Consider the following 15,805-nt stretch of genomic DNA (forward strand, 5'->3'; position numbering starts at 1 on the left):
CCCTGCCTGAAAGAAGGTCTTGCTGGAGGCCAGCCTATGAGTCCCAAACTATCACTTGAAGCCTTACAATAGTTTTTTCCTTTGTAACATTCTTATGAAAAACAAGAAATCAAGGATCTTTATTTGCAGATAGGCTCAGGAGGGCCCACTGTGCAAAGTCACCTAATACATAAATGAAGCCTATATCAAACTCAGTACCTGACTCCATTCAGTGGGGTTATTTCTGCAATGACACACCAACCATTGAGTCCCAGGTTCTGGTCACTGCTTGGCTTGGAAGAGAATCTTGAGAGGCAATCAAGAAGGAAATGAACCCAGGACTGTGCAGTTTGGGTAGTTTGAAAGGAACTAGGCCCTGGGACTGCAACAAGAGGGGAAGTGAATCCACTGAGGACAGAAGGGGTGGGGTTGGGGGGGGCTGCTGTAGCTCCAGTGGGCATTCTGGAGCTTGAGGTCAAAACAGCAGCCCAGGATTCTAGGGGAAAGGCCAACAGAAGGCTGGGAGAATGACTTTTGGAATCTCTGCCCAGCTACAGAGTCAAAGATTAGTTCTATTAGACTGATTGTCCAACTATCTCCCTGGCCTCTATGGGGGAGACATGGGCAGGGAAGTCCTAAGAATGGGCAGTTGCTGTCCTGAAACTGGTCTTTCTACCCAAGGAAAGAGCTCCCTCCTTATGCCAATTAATGGATTCAGAGCTGAAAGGGATCTTAGGGAACATATAGCCTAAAGTTATTTTACAATGGAGGAAAATGAGGCCAAAACAGAAAAGGAATTTGCCTAATATAGAATCTAAACTGAATGTTCCCATACATGGAGTGCCTCTTCTTTCCTCTCTTCCATTCTATAGAGATTCCCCCTTCCTTCATGAGCACTTACCTGACTTCCTTCTCCACCAAAAAACCACCACCACCACTACCCATTTACCTTATAAATACTATTTCCCTTGTGAGTTCTTAGGGATAAGGCCTACTTGATCATCATTATTATTATTTTGCCTTCATACTTAGAACACTTCCTGATTCTTGGTGGAATGCTTGTTTATGGGACTTTGATCCTCTTTATAACCAAGGTCCCTACCCCCAGTAATCCTAACTGTTCTACAGGTTGTAATAGCCCCTCGGAAGGCATCTAGGAGATACCATCTGTCTATTGCACTGGCAGCATCAGGGCAGAGAACCTAGGAAGGGGTCCCCTGTCTATTTTAGGGCAGACTTCAGGGCAAGGCAGAAGGTAACATATTCAGATTTTTCTCTAATTTCTTCCAAATTCAGTTGAAAAGATCATTTTTGTGCTTCATTCCTTTCATATCAAGAAACAGAGTAATTATGTATTGGAAAATAATGCTAGACTTTCATGGTGGCTTAAGAACTCCAGCCAAGACATTAAATCCTTATCTGTAAAAAAAGGGATAACGATGCTAATACAATTTACATTTTTGGGCTGCTGTGAGAAAAGCATTTCATAAAATGTGAGCGGATCCTGAGGTCAGATGGTCTCCCTCCCTATCAGGTCTCTCTTCTCTGTGTGCTAATCCAGGCCTGCACCCCAAACTGTCATCCCAGGCCACCCATCAGATGGCAGCCTTCTATGACTAGATTTAGAGTCTGAGATTCGGGTTTTTAAAAAAGTCAATCAACCTCTTTGGGTTTTCACTTTCCTCATGTATAAAAGGAGCGAAGAATCTAGGAACAGATCAGAAGCATCTAGATCTTAATTCTTCTTCAATCTTTATCATCCTGCAACCTGAGACAGTCACTCTTCTGGCTGCTGGGTCCCATCTTACTGGGGCCTACAGGAAGTTCACACAAACAGGCTCTGGAGTTGGGAGGGGAGGGTGAAGGGTAGGAAAGGAGCCTGAAGATGAGATCAGATGTTTTAGAGAAGGGTCTAATTACAGATTCCCAGTTGTTATGTGACTGTCACCTCCAGCTTCCCACAGGACAGAGTTTCTAGTAACTCTTCCCTGCCCAGGCTTACAAAGACCCGGTTACCTAGCCCAGCGAAGAGGCTACCCAGGTCAGGCTCTGGCCTTGGCCAGCTTGTGCCTGGGTCTGTCTGACCTACTGCCATCAAGTCCACACGCTGGCTCCTGGGGCTGCAAGCTCTCGGCAGGATGTGAGACCGAGAGCAGAAGTAAGAGGAGGAAATGCTTGTGGGAAACCCAGGAGCCAAGAAGCTGGGACAGACAGAGCCTGGAATCTGAGGCCTAGGGGAACCCGAGGGTTGCCATCCCTCCTGGCTGGAAGCAGCCGAGCCACTAGAAGCCCCTCTGCCTCTGCCTGCTCCCGGGCTCCGGGCAGAGTTGGCCTGGGGAGCCCGGGCCCTGAGGGGGAGCCCCGGCCCTGAGGGGGAGCCCTGATCTGCGGGGAGCCCCGGCCCTGAGGGGGAGCCCTGATCTGCGGGGAGCCCCGATCTGCGGGGAGCCCCGGCCCTGAGGGGGAGCCCTGATCTGCGGGGAGCCCCGATCTGCGGGGAGCCCCGGCCCTGAGGGGGAGCCCTGATCTGCGGGGAGCCCCGGCCCTGAGGGGGAGCCCTGATCTGCGGGGAGCCTGGCCCTGAGGGGGAGCCCTGATCTGCGGGGAACCCTGGTCCTGTTGGGGGGCCTGACCCTGCGGGGAGCCCCGGCCCTGAGGGGGAGCCCCGGCCCTGCGGAGACAAGGCGAGGAAACTTTCACAAGACTTTGGCATTTCGGCGGAAATGCAGGCTACAGCCGCTCCGGAATGACAGGATGTCGGCGCCGGGCAGGGGCCCCGGGGCTCCCCCGCCCGGCCCCGGGGCTCCCCGCCCGGCCCCCCGGCCACCCCCCGGCCCCCCCGCCCGGCCCCCCCGGCTCCCCGGCCCCCCCGCCCGGCCCCCCGGCCCCGGGGCTCCCCGCCCGGCCCCCCGGCCCCGGCCCTCGGACACGGGCGCCCGCCCTGCCCCTCTCCTACCGTGCGGGGGGCGGCCGGGCCGTCCCGTTGGCCGCGACCACGCGGCAGCGCCCGGAGGCTCCGGCTCGCCTCCGCGGCCCTTCCCCCTCCGCCCGGGCGCCGCGGGGGTGGGGCGGGCAGCGAGGGCAGGGCCGGCCCGCGGGGGCTCCCGGAGGAGCGGGGCTGTGCCCGGCGGGCTCCCGGGCCGGGTCCGGCAGAGGGGGCGGCGGCGGGCACGGGCGGCGGCACGGGCGGCGGCCCGCCGGACCTGGCACCGGGGGCCCGCTCACCTGCCGAGGCGCCGCGCGGCCGCAGGGAACTTCCCTCTCCGGCGGGGGCGGGGAGGCGGCCGGGGGGAGGCGCCGCGCCCCGCCCCGGATGCCAGGCGGGCCGGACCCGGGCGCGGGCCAGCGTGCGCACCGCTCCATCTCCGCCGCCCCGGGCTCGGCCCCTTTATAGCGGCGCCGCCCCCGCCCCCCGGCGCGAGCGCCCGCCGCAGCCAATCAGCGCGCCGCCCCGCGGCCCCGCCCCGCCTCCCCCGGGCTGCGGAGCCTCCGGGGCCGCCCCCTAACGGCCCGGCCCGACGGTTGGGAGAGTGCCAGGCCTCGGAGGGCGGGGTGCCCGGGCAGGGACTGGCGCCGTCACCCCCCAGGCCTGAGGCCCCGAGAGCTGGGAGAGGAGCAGCCCCGGGGTGCTGCATCACCGAGCCCTGCACCCCCACTGTCCCGGGGACACGTCCAGAGACCCCCAGGCCGGGCCCTGCAGTCCTGTCCTCGGCCCCCCGCAGCGCCCCCGTAGCCCCAGGCCTCGCCCCCAGACCCCCAGGCCGGGCCCTGCAGTCCTGTCCTCGGCCCCCCGCAGCGCCCCCGTAGCCCCAGGCCTCGCCCCCAGACCCCCAGGTCGGGCCCTGCAGTCCTGTCCCCCCACAGACCCCCCACTGCCCCTGCAGCCCTAGTCCTTCACGCAGTCCTGCTCTTGTTTCTGTTATCCCTTTCCTTTCCCCAACTTCCCCAGTCTGATTCCTGCTCCCAGTCCCTTCCCTGCAGCTCCAGTCCTGCTCCTAACCATTCCCTCAGTTCCTCCCCATCTTCTTCCTCTCATTCATTATTTTTTTTCTCACTGCCATTGCCCTTTATCCTCAAATCTCCTTGCCACAGACCCTCCAGCCTCAGTCCTCTGTCCATCGGCTCTGGTGCCAGAGTACAATGCCCTGGGCCACACACATTCTTCGGCCTTTCGTCCATTGTCCCAATTACAAATTCAGGGAAGAACTGGAAAATGGAACTTGGCCAAAATTTTTTATTGTTGGAGAATTCATCCCAAAGATTTTTTTGTCTTTTCCCCTGAGATTTTGATCTAAGTAAATAGAGGGGAAGGTGGATCTCTGCTTTGGACTTTCCTCTTCCACAATTTGGAAGGGGATAAGGGTGAAAAAATAGAGAGTGGATCAAAGGAAGGCAAGGTCTTCACAGGGGAAAAAATTTATTATTTAGAGAGGAGCAACCAGATGGCTCAGTGGATAGAGCACCAGCCCTGGAGTTAGGAGTCGAGTTCAAATCACACTTGATACTTAGAGAAAAAAGAAACAGAAGGGAGTGAGAGGGTACACTGAGGAAGGAGGGCTGGGAACAGTGGGTAGTGTGAAAATAAACTAGGGACTAAAAAAATGGGAAGGGCACAAGGTGGAGAGGTCATGGAGCCCAAAGAGCTAAACATATGTCCCCTTCAGGACCCCTTCTAGCCCTGTGGCTCATATAACTTCACCTTTCCTGCTCTTTAAAATAATAGAAAATAAAATTTGCACCCTAGAAATGTAAGCTTGATATGAACAGTACTGTTACTGAAGTAATTACTCATATAGGGGACAGGCACAGTAGTAGTAGCATCCAGGGTGGCTCATACCTCACCAGGAGACAGTCACACATCAAGAAGGAGTCCTATCAAGGAGCTTGGAAGCAAAATTGAGAGGATTTTCTTTTTTTTTGCCCCAATAAAGGTGTTCAGGTGCTGGTAATAGAAAAGAAAGGATGATGTCCCTGGCCTGGTGCCCCTCCCCCTTCCACAGCTGGTGCTTCTTGGGGAACTTGATATCTGAAAACTGATCGGATTAGCCAGGTCCCCTTTCTGCCATGTCTGGCCCAGAGCCAGCATACAGGTGTTCAGGTCCCTTCTTCCCTGTGCTGTGCCCCTGTCTCTAGCTCCTTTCCCACAGTCCCAATACCTTCCAACCTCTTGTGAGTCCCTCCTTTTTTGTGCTTACTGTTAATAGTCTTGCTGTCATTTTGAAGGGACTTGCCTCTGAGACCTGAGTAGCCTCAGAACCAGTGTTGACTATCAGCAGTTACTGGTGCCTTTGCCAGGATCTGGATGGTGACTTCAGGTTCTCAGCAATCCTTGTAACTGCTAATTCCTAACTGAACTAAAGTTCATCTTCCAAAAAGCCAAGGCTAAATAAACCCCTTGGCATGGCTTTCATCATTACTCCCTTAAAAGGATGTCAGTCTAAAGAAGGTACTGGTGAAGACAGGCAAGGGCTTCTGATGTAATGTGCCACTCCTTTACTCAGAAACTTACCTTTAGTAGTTCTCCACTGGTGCTATTACACTAGAAATAACACTGGTTTGAAATCAGAAGACCTGAGCTTGCGTCTAGTCTAGCTACTTGGCTGTAAATGGATTCACTATAACCTTGGAAAGTGGATTCCATCTCTTTGAGCTTGAGTTTTTGCTCATCTTTATAAAAGGTTTGGAAATCAAGATCTCTCATCTAATTCTAATGTTCTGTGATCTTATCTGAAACTTCTGAACTTGGCATTCAAGGACCTCTGTAATCTTGTTTTAACTCTTCATCTCAGCCTTATATTATTCTCTCCAGTCCTTCCATCTACTCTGTACATGTTTTGTATTTATGTATAAGTCTCCATTCTAAGTTGATTTACAGGAAAATAGTTGATATAGTAATACAATTAATGTGTGGGGGATAGTGGGAATTGAATCACACTGATTCTATCTTGTGACTCAGTTCTGAAGCTAATTATGAGTCTAATTCATTTTTTTCTCTTGTGAGAAAACTTTAGTGCATTGTTTGAACTTAGCTCTCCTTAGCTAGGAAGTTGGATCACCTTTATCTGTTGCTTAGAGACCCTTAACTGAGAATCTAGGTTATGTTGATCAGAAAGCTATGAGATCTGAAAATTGATATATTTTCCTCACAATTAGACATCTGAAGTGGGACCCATAAATCTTATCTGAAAACTGACCCCATACTAGTTAATCAATTACTGTTTCCCCTTCCTTCCATTGAATACAGACAGGAGTGGGAGTAGGGTGCTTTTTCTGATTTCAGAAATTATACCTGGTCAGTGTTCCCCTCCAAACTCAGAAAGCCCCTAATCTTTCCTTCAGTTAGTGATCAGATTACCTAATCTTGTTTTCTTTTAATGCAGAAAAATAAATCTCCCTCTGAATTCAGGGTACAAGCTGAGGACAAGTCAAGTGGCTTGCATTGCTTAATAAATTGATATGTTTGGAAGCACAAACATGTTTCCTCACTTTTATTGTTCACTGATCACATGTGCTGACTTTATATGTTTGTTGTTTTTTTTTTTTTGCAAGGCAAATGGGGTTAAGTGGCTTGCCCAAGGCCACACAGCTAGGTCATTAGTAACTGTCTGAGACCAGATTTGAACTCAGGTACTCCTGACTCCAGGACCTATCCACTGGGCCACCTCGCAGCCCTTATTATATGCTTTTAAAAAAATCCAACCTTAAATGGCCCATAATGGAATCTGACATTAGAGGCCATCTAGTCCAGTTCTCGTTTCATGTGAGAAATCAATATTTGCCAGAAATCACACAGGTTTAAGTGGATGAGGCATGACTTGAACTCAGGTCCTCTTAACTACAAAGCCAGCTTTCTGATTCCACTATGCCACAGTTTTCTTCTCTCTTCTGTCTTTGAGCCTTTGTTTTCAGGTGTCAGAAGTCTCATCTGCTTAAATCTCTTCAAGGCCCCATTCAGGCTTCATCTGCTCCAAGAAGCCTTCTGCTAATTTTCCGGGCGGTCAGCTGAGGTGAAAGTCGCCTTTCCCCAGGGTTTCTTTGATTTACTAGTGCAGAGCAGAACATAAAAGTGCCACTACGACATACCTGGCCGGTGGTTAGTCGGCCTTTGCCTAGAGACCCTGCCTGAGAGGGGGGTCCTCGCAGGCCCTTCTGAAGGCGCCCATTCTACTCCTTAGCTGTGATGGTTACCAATCCGAAGCTGCTCGCCCGCACCTCGCACTCACAGTCCCGGGCCTTGCCCCCGCCGCAAGCCAAGCTGGTCCGGTTCCCCTGCCAGGCGCGGCCGGAGCCGCAAACGGTGGGGGCGCCCGAGCGTGCCCCCCCGGCGCCTCCCCTCATCCCCCGCGGAGAGGGGGCGCAGGTGTGGGGCCGGAGGCCTGGGGGAGCCCTCGGAGGGCTCGGGGGAGGCGTTGGCGGTGACACCTGAGCAGGGGAGGCGCCCGCCTGGCGCCCGGCTGGCTGCCCAAAGCCCGGGGGGCCGGGGGGCCGAGCAGGCAGGTGCCCACCTTCCGGCAGGACACCTGAGCAGGGGCGCAAACCGCAGGGAGAGGGGGCGGGGCCTGGGCGGGGCCGGGCTGGGGCGGGGCCTGGGCGGGAGCAGGGGCGGAGCCTGGGCGGGGGCGGGGCCTGGGCGGGGCCGGGCGGCTCTCCGCCGCACGCCGGCAGGGGGCGCGCGCACTCGGCCTCCGCCCGGCCCCGCGCCGCGGCTCCTCCTGCGCCGCCGCCCCGACGCCTCCGCGCGCCCATGGCCGCCCTCGCCGCCGCCGCGCTCCGGGGCCTGGGGCGCTCCGGGCCCGCGCTCACACGGACGGCGACCCGGTGAGGAGCCCCCCCCGCGTCACGTGCGCCCCCGGCCCCTCCCAGCCCTGCCCCGGCTGCAGCTCCTCCTGGCAGGCCGCGGGACACGGGCCTCGCCCTAGTTGTGCCCGAACTGCTTTTCCGGGCTTCTCGGCAGTTTTTGTCGAATGGAGGCTTCTCACCCCAAAAGCTGCGACCTTTGCGTGAGGAGACCCCGCTGGCGCGTCGCGGCGGGTTTTTTGAGGGTTTTGCGCGGCAGCGGGGCCTGAGCTCCGGGACCTGTGCGCCCGCCTCCTTGCTTCCGTTCTTTTCTTTGCACTTAGTATTTCTCCCCTCAGTTACGTTCGTTCTTGACTTGTGAGTTCCGAGGTCTTTCCCTTCCACTGAGGCGCTTCCGTAACAGCGATGTTGGGAAAGAGGATTGACTGCTTTATAGTATAGTTTCAGACCTGGTGTTCTCAGGTCTCCTTTCTTTCTACTTTTTCTTCCATGAATTCCCTTGCAATTGTTTTATGGGTTTTTTCCAAGGCAACGGGGTTAAGTGGCTTGCCCAAGGTCATTATTAAGTGTCTGAGGCTGGATTTGAACTCACGTACTCCTGATTCCAGGGACCACCTAGCCGTCTTTTTAGTGTTATTTATTTTGAGTGTTCCAAATTTTCCCCAATCTTTCTTCCCTCCCCTCCCCCCACAGAAGACAGTCTGTTCGTCTTCACAATGTTTCCATGCTATACTCAGTTCTAAGTTGAATCCCTTGCAATTCTTGACCAAATTTTGTTCCTCTAAGCTTATTTTTCCTGCACATTTGGTTATTTAATTGGTAAAGCATTCAATGAGTAAATACACTTGGGTAATGTTTTTTTTTTTTTTTATCAAATCTGCTCGACTTAATATAAGCAATTAATATTTCTCCAGTTTTTGTGAAAAGTTTTGTAATTGTGTTTATACAGTTGCTATATGGGTCTTTGCAAGTAGGTTCTCATTTATTTCATACTTTTTGAAAATTTAAATGGAATTTCTATCTCTACTGGATTTTAATTTTAAATTTATTGGATTTATTTATTCATTTAAAAATGTTTATTTAAGGCAGTGGGGTTCAGTGACTTGCCCAAGGTCACACAGCTAGGCAATTATTAAGTATCTGAGACCAGATGGATTCATATTTTATTCTGCAACTTTGCTTAGGTTGTTTCAGTTTTTTAGTTGATTCTTCAATGTCATCTAATCTGCAAAAAGTGATCATTTTTCTCTTTGCCTATACTTATGTTACTATTCAGAAAAAAAAGTTTTCTCATTTAAGTAGTCTTTTTGCTATTGGGTTGTCTAAAATCATGATTGCTACCCCTACCTTTTTTACCATATCTCAAGTAAAATAGATTTTTTAAATTTAGTTGATGCTTTTCTTTTTCTTTTTCTACTATTATTATTATTTGGTTTTTGCTAGGCAATGGGGTTAAGTGGCTTGTCCAAGGCCACACAGCTAGGTCATTATTAAGTGAATTTGAACTCAGGTCCTCCTGACTCCAGGGCTGTTGCTCTATCCACTGTGCCCACCACCTAGCTGCCCCCCATTATTTCTTATAAACACATTGTTACATTCCACTTTCTAATCTACTTTATTAATTTCTTCCCTTTTACAGACTAATTCATCCCCATTCGTATTCCATTATTATTTTGCATTTTACCCATTCTTTTATACTTGTCCTTCTTTTTCATACTTGCCCTATTTGAAAATTTATCCTGCTTATAATTGATCCCACCTTTAATCTATTCTGCCATTATTTCTCTTTTCCCTGTTTACCTTTTGGCGGGGCAGTTAGGTAATCCTGTAGATATCTTGCCTGGCCTGAATTCAGAAAGACTCTTCTTCAGGAATTCAAATCTGGTCTCAGACACTTAACCGGTTGTTGACCCTGAGCAAGTCACTTAACATTATTTGCTTTAGTTCCTCATCTACAAAATGAGTTGGAAAAGAAAAGGACAAATCATTCCAACACCTTTGCCAAGAAAATCTCAAATGGAGACACCAAGAGCTAGATAGAACCCGTCTGGTATTTCTGTATCCAGCTCTGGGTGTGTGCATTGCTTTAACTTTGATTATTTCAGATGAGAGTGAGGTTCCAGTGTTACTTGATCCACACCCCCCCCCCCACTTCCTTCTTGTTTCTATAGCCTTAGGTTCACATACCTCAATTATGTGGGAGAATTTCCTTTCTCTCCTTTCTTCCTTCTCCCCAAACTAGCATGTTCCTCCTCCCCTCCCTATAGATTCTTTTAAGATCAACAAAACAGAACAGAGCAGTTCTCAGGTGCCTTGTGATCATAGAGTCCTGTACTCCCTGATAATAATACGAGTTCTAAAGGAGTACATATTTCATTTCCCCATATGTGAAATGTAAACAGTTCATTGTTTAGTCCTGTATGCTTGCTCATTTATCTGTCATCCCCAAGTCTGGTCTTTTCTTCAAGAATGCTTGGAAGTCCTCTGATTAAAGATCCATTTTTTTCCTTGTAGGATTATACTCTGTTTTGCTGGGCAAGATATTCTTCATTGTAAGCTTTTGTCTCTCAGAATATCATATGTCAAGTTGTCTGCTCTTTAATCTGCTTGCTCTGAATTTTGGTTATAATGTATTCATTTTGATTTTTTCTTCAGAAGTTAATAGTTTTTCCTATTTTCACATTTCTATCTGGTTTTAAGGGAGTGGGCATTTTTCTTTTATGATTTTTTTGAAATGTGAAATCTAGGTTCTATCTTTAAAAAATCTTATTTCATTTCTCTAAGTATGAAATTAAGGGCCTTTATTTATTTTTCAGGTATTACAATGATTTTTTTTTTTTTTTTTTTTTTTAGGTTTTTGCAAGGCAGTGGGGTTAAGTGGCTTGCCCAAGGCCACACAACTAGGTAATTATGAAGTGTCTTGAGACCGGATTTGAACTCAGGTGCTCCTGTCTCCAGGGCTGGTGCTTTATCCACTGTGCCACCAGGCTGCCTTTATTACAATGATTCTTAAATTATTTCTCCTTAATCTGACTTCCAGGTCAGTGTTTTAATGTATGACATACTTTACATTTCTATTTTTTTCAGTATTTTGACTTTTTTTTTGGAGTTACTCCCATTTTTCTTGAGTTTGTCTTGAATGTCCTTGTCACCATAATAATGCTTTATGATGTGATTCTTTGTTCATTCTTTTAGACTTCCTAACCTCTGGACTCCGTGTTGGGGTCAGGGCCAAGGTCCAGGTCAGACCATACAGCCACTACTTGTTGGTGTTCTTGCTAATGTACTCAGTACATAGCCAGAGGCCTTGACAATCCATGCCCTGGACTGGACTGGCCACTACTTCCCTCAGGTCCCCTCATCCCCTCATCCCCTCATCTTTCTGCACCGAATCTGACCCAGCCCTGAGCACTAAACTACAGAGCTGCGGTTCTGATGACCTCCTAGGACCAGGGTCCTCTGCGCCAGACTGGGGGCCTCTTCCTGCCCTGGAGCAGTGTTCCTGGCTCCACAGTTAGTGAAAATGACAGCTCCAGATCTGATCTAGCCCGTTTTCTATATCTTTGTGTTTACGGGAGTGTGAGGCTAGGCTCCTCCTCTGCCATCTTTCTCAGTTTGTCATTTCTTTATTTTAACCTGCCTCGTAGAAATCCACATCAGGTTCTCAGACTATGTAAAATAAATATTTCTCTTCTGCATCCCTTTGCCTTCAGTGGTCAGTAGTGAGGAAAATTCATCCTCTGCTTTCATGGTCTTCAATTTCTTGTCCAATACTTCACAGTTGAGGCTGATGGCAGGTTCTAGGCTTCTTTTGACAGTACTGTTTGTGACCACACGAATCCACCAGACTTTGGGAGTGAGATTGTTGCGTCAGTATTCCTGATCCTGATTCCTTTGGAACTGCAGGGGAGGTTCTGCAGCTCCAGTGTTGTTTATTCCCCAGTTCCATTCCTTTAATGCTGACCACTTTGCCGATTGTAGTCTCAGGGCCTCCTGATCCTCAAACCCTGTTCTCCTCAGACAATATTCTTTTTAAATCCTTTTCCTACTTACCTTTGATTCCTTCTCCTTCCACGGTGACTCTTATACTTTAACTTCTTTTAACATCAAGTCTTCCCAAATTTCCCTTCTCAAATTGAATCTCTACCCCTCCAATTTTCTTTTTATTAGTTTTTTTTTTTTGCAAGGCAACGGGTTAAGTGGCTTGCCCAAGGCCACACAGCCAGGTAATTATTAAGTGTCTGAGACTGGATTTGAACTCAGCTACTCCTGTGCCACCTAGCTTCCCCTACCCCTCCAATTTTCAAAACATTCTAAACCTCTTTCATATTTCTTTCTTGCACAGAATGAATCTTTTCCCCACAAGAGCTGGGAACACTTGTTTCTTATGTGATGATCTTCTGCCTCATTGTCCCTAAGTCACAGTCATGTCTTCATTTGCTCTAGCCCAGCCTTCCTCACTTGGTTGTCTCCTTCATCCCACACCTTGCCATCCCCCTCACATTGCCCTGGCATTGCTGATGGTCCCTTCCCACTGTGGGCTTCCTTCTTTGTCCTCTCTGGGCCATATACCTTGATTTCTCCACACAGGCTGCCCCGACGGAGCCACCACTTGACCCCCGTGGATGATGAGCTGTTCCAGAGGACCACCATCACCTTGCTGGAGAAGGATTCTCCCCATGTCATGTACATAGATACCTACAGCCCCTGGGGCTTTACTGTCAATGGCAACCGGGTCGTGGGGCCCTGCGCCTTGGTCCCTCACTCTGTCATGCAGTGGAATGTGAGTGCTTTATCTTCCTCCCAGAATAGGGATCTGTTCTCCTGTTGCCAAGACCAAAATCCGGGACCTAATTCTCCCTCCCCACTAGACTCCTGTAGCATTTACATAAGGACCCTACAGTTAATGTATTTATTTTCTGTTGAGGAGGAGGAGTAGATAATAGGCATACAGATATATACAAATTAATTTTAAGAGGGAGAAAACATTAACAATTAGGGGAATTAGGAAACACATTAGGAAGGCAGGAGCATCCAAAGTGAACCTTAAAGCTACAGGTGCTAAGAGGTGGAGGCAAGAAGGGAGTGTATCCCAAGTGTGGGCATGGCCTGTATGAAGGTGTATAGTTGGGCTATATCATGCAGAGGTCAGAGAACAACAAAGTAGCCAGTTTATCTGTAACATGGGTGAAAGTAGCACTGTTAGATATGCCTGGAAGTATTCTGGGATCAATTTTAGAGGGCCTTAAATTCTAGGCTGAAGAATCTATACATCTAGGAGGCAGTAGGATATTCTTGCCTATTTTCGTTGAAAATGAATTCATATTTTGTAACAAAAAAAGCATATTCAAGCAAAACAAATTTCTGCATTGGCCAAGTCCTAAAAGATAAATGTCCCGTTTTATGCTCTGAGTTCAGCTTTCTGTCAGAAGGTGGGTCGGATGTTTTATCATGAGGCTTTTGAAATTGTTTATTGCATTGTTCAGAGTTCCCAGATCTTTCAAAATGTTTATCTTTACCATGTTGTTTCTTCTAAATTGTTCTTACTGCACTTACATCTTCCCAGGTTCCCATGAACCCATCCCCTTCGGGTTTTTTTTTTTTGCAAGGCAAATGGGGTTAAGTGGATTGCCCAAGGCCACACAACTAGGTAATTATTATGTATCTGAGTTTGGATTTTAATTCGGGTACTCCTGACTCCAGGGCTGGTGCCTCTATCCACTGTGCCACCTAGCTGCCCCTCTTCGTATTTCCATAATATCACATCCCATTCATATTATCATCATTTGTTAAGACATTCCCCAATTGATGGGCAGATACTCCCTTCACATTGTTTTTTCACATCATAAAACTGCTATAAATGTTTTTGATGAATTGTTTTGAATATAATTAATTTGAAATACTTAATGGCTTTTAAAAAGATGTCCAGTTCATAGATGGTTTATAGGACTGGAGCTCAGTATAGCAGTTAAAACTAAATATAGGATTGATCCATTAGCATATAAATAGTAATTGAACCCATGGGAGCTGATGAGATCACTAGATTATCGAAAGAGAACCCCAGACAGTCTTCAGAGACCCATTTAGTGGGCAGGGGATGGGTAATCATCACATTAAGGAGAATGAGGAATGGTCAGACCACAATTGTCCCTCCATAATGAAAGCCAGGAAAAGAGAGATTATTAGAGAAATCCAACAGAATGAGAACTGATAACAGGTCATGGATTTTGCTGTTAAAATATTTAAATAGCCTAAATCTCTTGGTAACCTTTGACAGACCGATATCAGCCAAATGCTGGAGGTTGGATGCAGAAGGTTGAAAGAATAAGATTGGCATAGAGTGGGAATAGATGAAAGACAGCTTGGAAGAGATGGCAGGGTTCCTCTGGCCCTATGTACAGGCAGCCTTAGGAGTCAGAGAATAAGGAAGGATTAAAAATGAGTCCCTGAAGGAGTGAGCTTCCAGAGGATATGGAAGAAAATGGCAGAGAAAACTGAGGATGAGGTTTATTACATCTGCTCAGTAGTGACCCAAACTCTTCTTTCCTTTCTCCGGGTAGGTGGGGAACCATCAGGATATCACAGAAGAGAGCTTCTCCCTTTTCTGGATGTTAGAGCCTCGAATTGGTGAGGGCTTTGATTCACTCTCAGAATTGTCACCCCTGGATGGTAGTCTGTCACACTGTTACTTCATTTTAAAGATAACCATACTCCTAAGCATGTTCATTTAAGGGTGTAGGATTAGAGATCTAGGTTATAAGAAATACTAATATAGTTCTTTTGAGATTTATGAAGCGCTTTAAAAAAAAAGTCTCATTTTCCTGGGAGGTAGGTGTCATTAATGTCTCCATTTTACAAATTTGAGAAACTGAGGCAGATAGCAATTAAGTGACTTGTCCAAGGTCACACAGCTGGTAAAAGTCTGTTTCCACTGACCTCAAATCTTATTGACTCATTAGTCCCTCTCTCCCTCCTAATGGCTTCTTTCCTGACAGAAATTGTAGTAGTGGGTACTGGAGACCGCATGGAAAAGTTACAGCCAGAGATTTTGAAGGCCATGAGAAAACGAGGAATTGCTGTTGAGGTCCAGGACACGGTGAGCAGCACAGTGTGTGGGAGCACCTCCCCATCTATACATACACACTCAGACATCTAGACATACATTCATATTCACCCCCATGAACTTGCATACACACTTGCACTCACATATATACACACACTCAAATACACATTAAGTGCACTCATATACATCTCTGCATATCTATACACACATGCACTCACATATGCATATACTCCTACACATACACACATATTCATGAATTCTTGGTTTGTCTCTTGCAGCCCAATGCCTGTGCTACCTTCAACTTCTTGTGCAGCGAGGGGCGAGTGGCTGGTGCTGCCCTCATTCCCCCACCGGGCGGCTCACCTTCAGCTCCAGTTTCCTCCTCACATGTAGAATAAATTCTCCCTAATCCTACTCTTTGTGTCTTGAGTGTCTCTTTGGAGTAGGGATCACTTTCCATTTTGCATTATTCAAGAAGCACTGGGGATATAGATCTCAAAGTCGAGCCCTCAAGGCACTTATATTCTAAGAAAAGGCAAAAATGCAGAGGAATTTTGCTTCAGAAAATTACAGGTCTCCTGTAATTAGAGAATGGACTCAGAAAAGTATTATTTTGGTCAATCATTTAACCTCTGAACCTTAGATATTTCTGCAACTGTAAAGTGGCATCCTTGCCTTTCACAAGTTGTAAAAATTATAAAAGGAATAAACTGAGGAAAAGCAAACAGAAGTCTACACTTTGTCCTGTTTATGTGTTTGAAAAGCTCAGATTCCCGAGTTGGTTGTAACCTCAGAGGGTGTGTATTCAGTCTTCCAGCAAATCCCTTTGACACAGTCTCAACAACTCTATGGAGAAGACTTGCCTTGAATGCTGTGGGTTTTAGAGAAATGAGCTAGTATTAATATTGTTTCCTGGCCTCATCTAACCACTGCTTGTTGGTAAAGAGAAAACTCCTCCTTCCCATC

At 48.1% G+C, this 15,805-nt stretch overlaps 1 protein-coding gene across 5 annotated transcripts; it reads left to right on the top strand.

The window, feature by feature from the left end:
- Nucleotides 1-3,468: 3,468 nt before the first annotated feature.
- Nucleotides 3,469-15,569, top strand: NDUFAF3 (NADH:ubiquinone oxidoreductase complex assembly factor 3). 5 transcript variants are annotated; one of them, XM_074197908.1, is made up of 6 exons: nt 7,709-7,797; nt 10,630-10,680; nt 12,367-12,559; nt 14,337-14,403; nt 14,772-14,872; nt 15,118-15,569. In XM_074197908.1, exons 1-6 carry the CDS (start codon nt 7,724-7,726, stop codon nt 15,235-15,237), a joined length of 606 nt encoding a protein of 201 aa, XP_074054009.1. In that variant the 5' UTR covers nt 7,709-7,723; the 3' UTR covers nt 15,238-15,569. The 5 variants fall into 5 exon arrangements, with proteins under 5 accessions (XP_074054013.1, XP_074054012.1, XP_074054010.1 ...); XM_074197912.1 differs by lacking the exons at nt 7,709-7,797; nt 10,630-10,680 and adding an exon at nt 3,469-3,605; XM_074197911.1 differs by lacking the exons at nt 7,709-7,797; nt 10,630-10,680 and adding an exon at nt 3,756-3,813.
- Nucleotides 15,570-15,805: the final 236 nt, after the last annotated feature.

Source organism: Macrotis lagotis, chromosome 8 (assembly GCF_037893015.1).
Source record: "Macrotis lagotis isolate mMagLag1 chromosome 8, bilby.v1.9.chrom.fasta, whole genome shotgun sequence".
Lineage (NCBI taxonomy): Eukaryota > Metazoa > Chordata > Mammalia > Peramelemorphia > Peramelidae > Macrotis > Macrotis lagotis.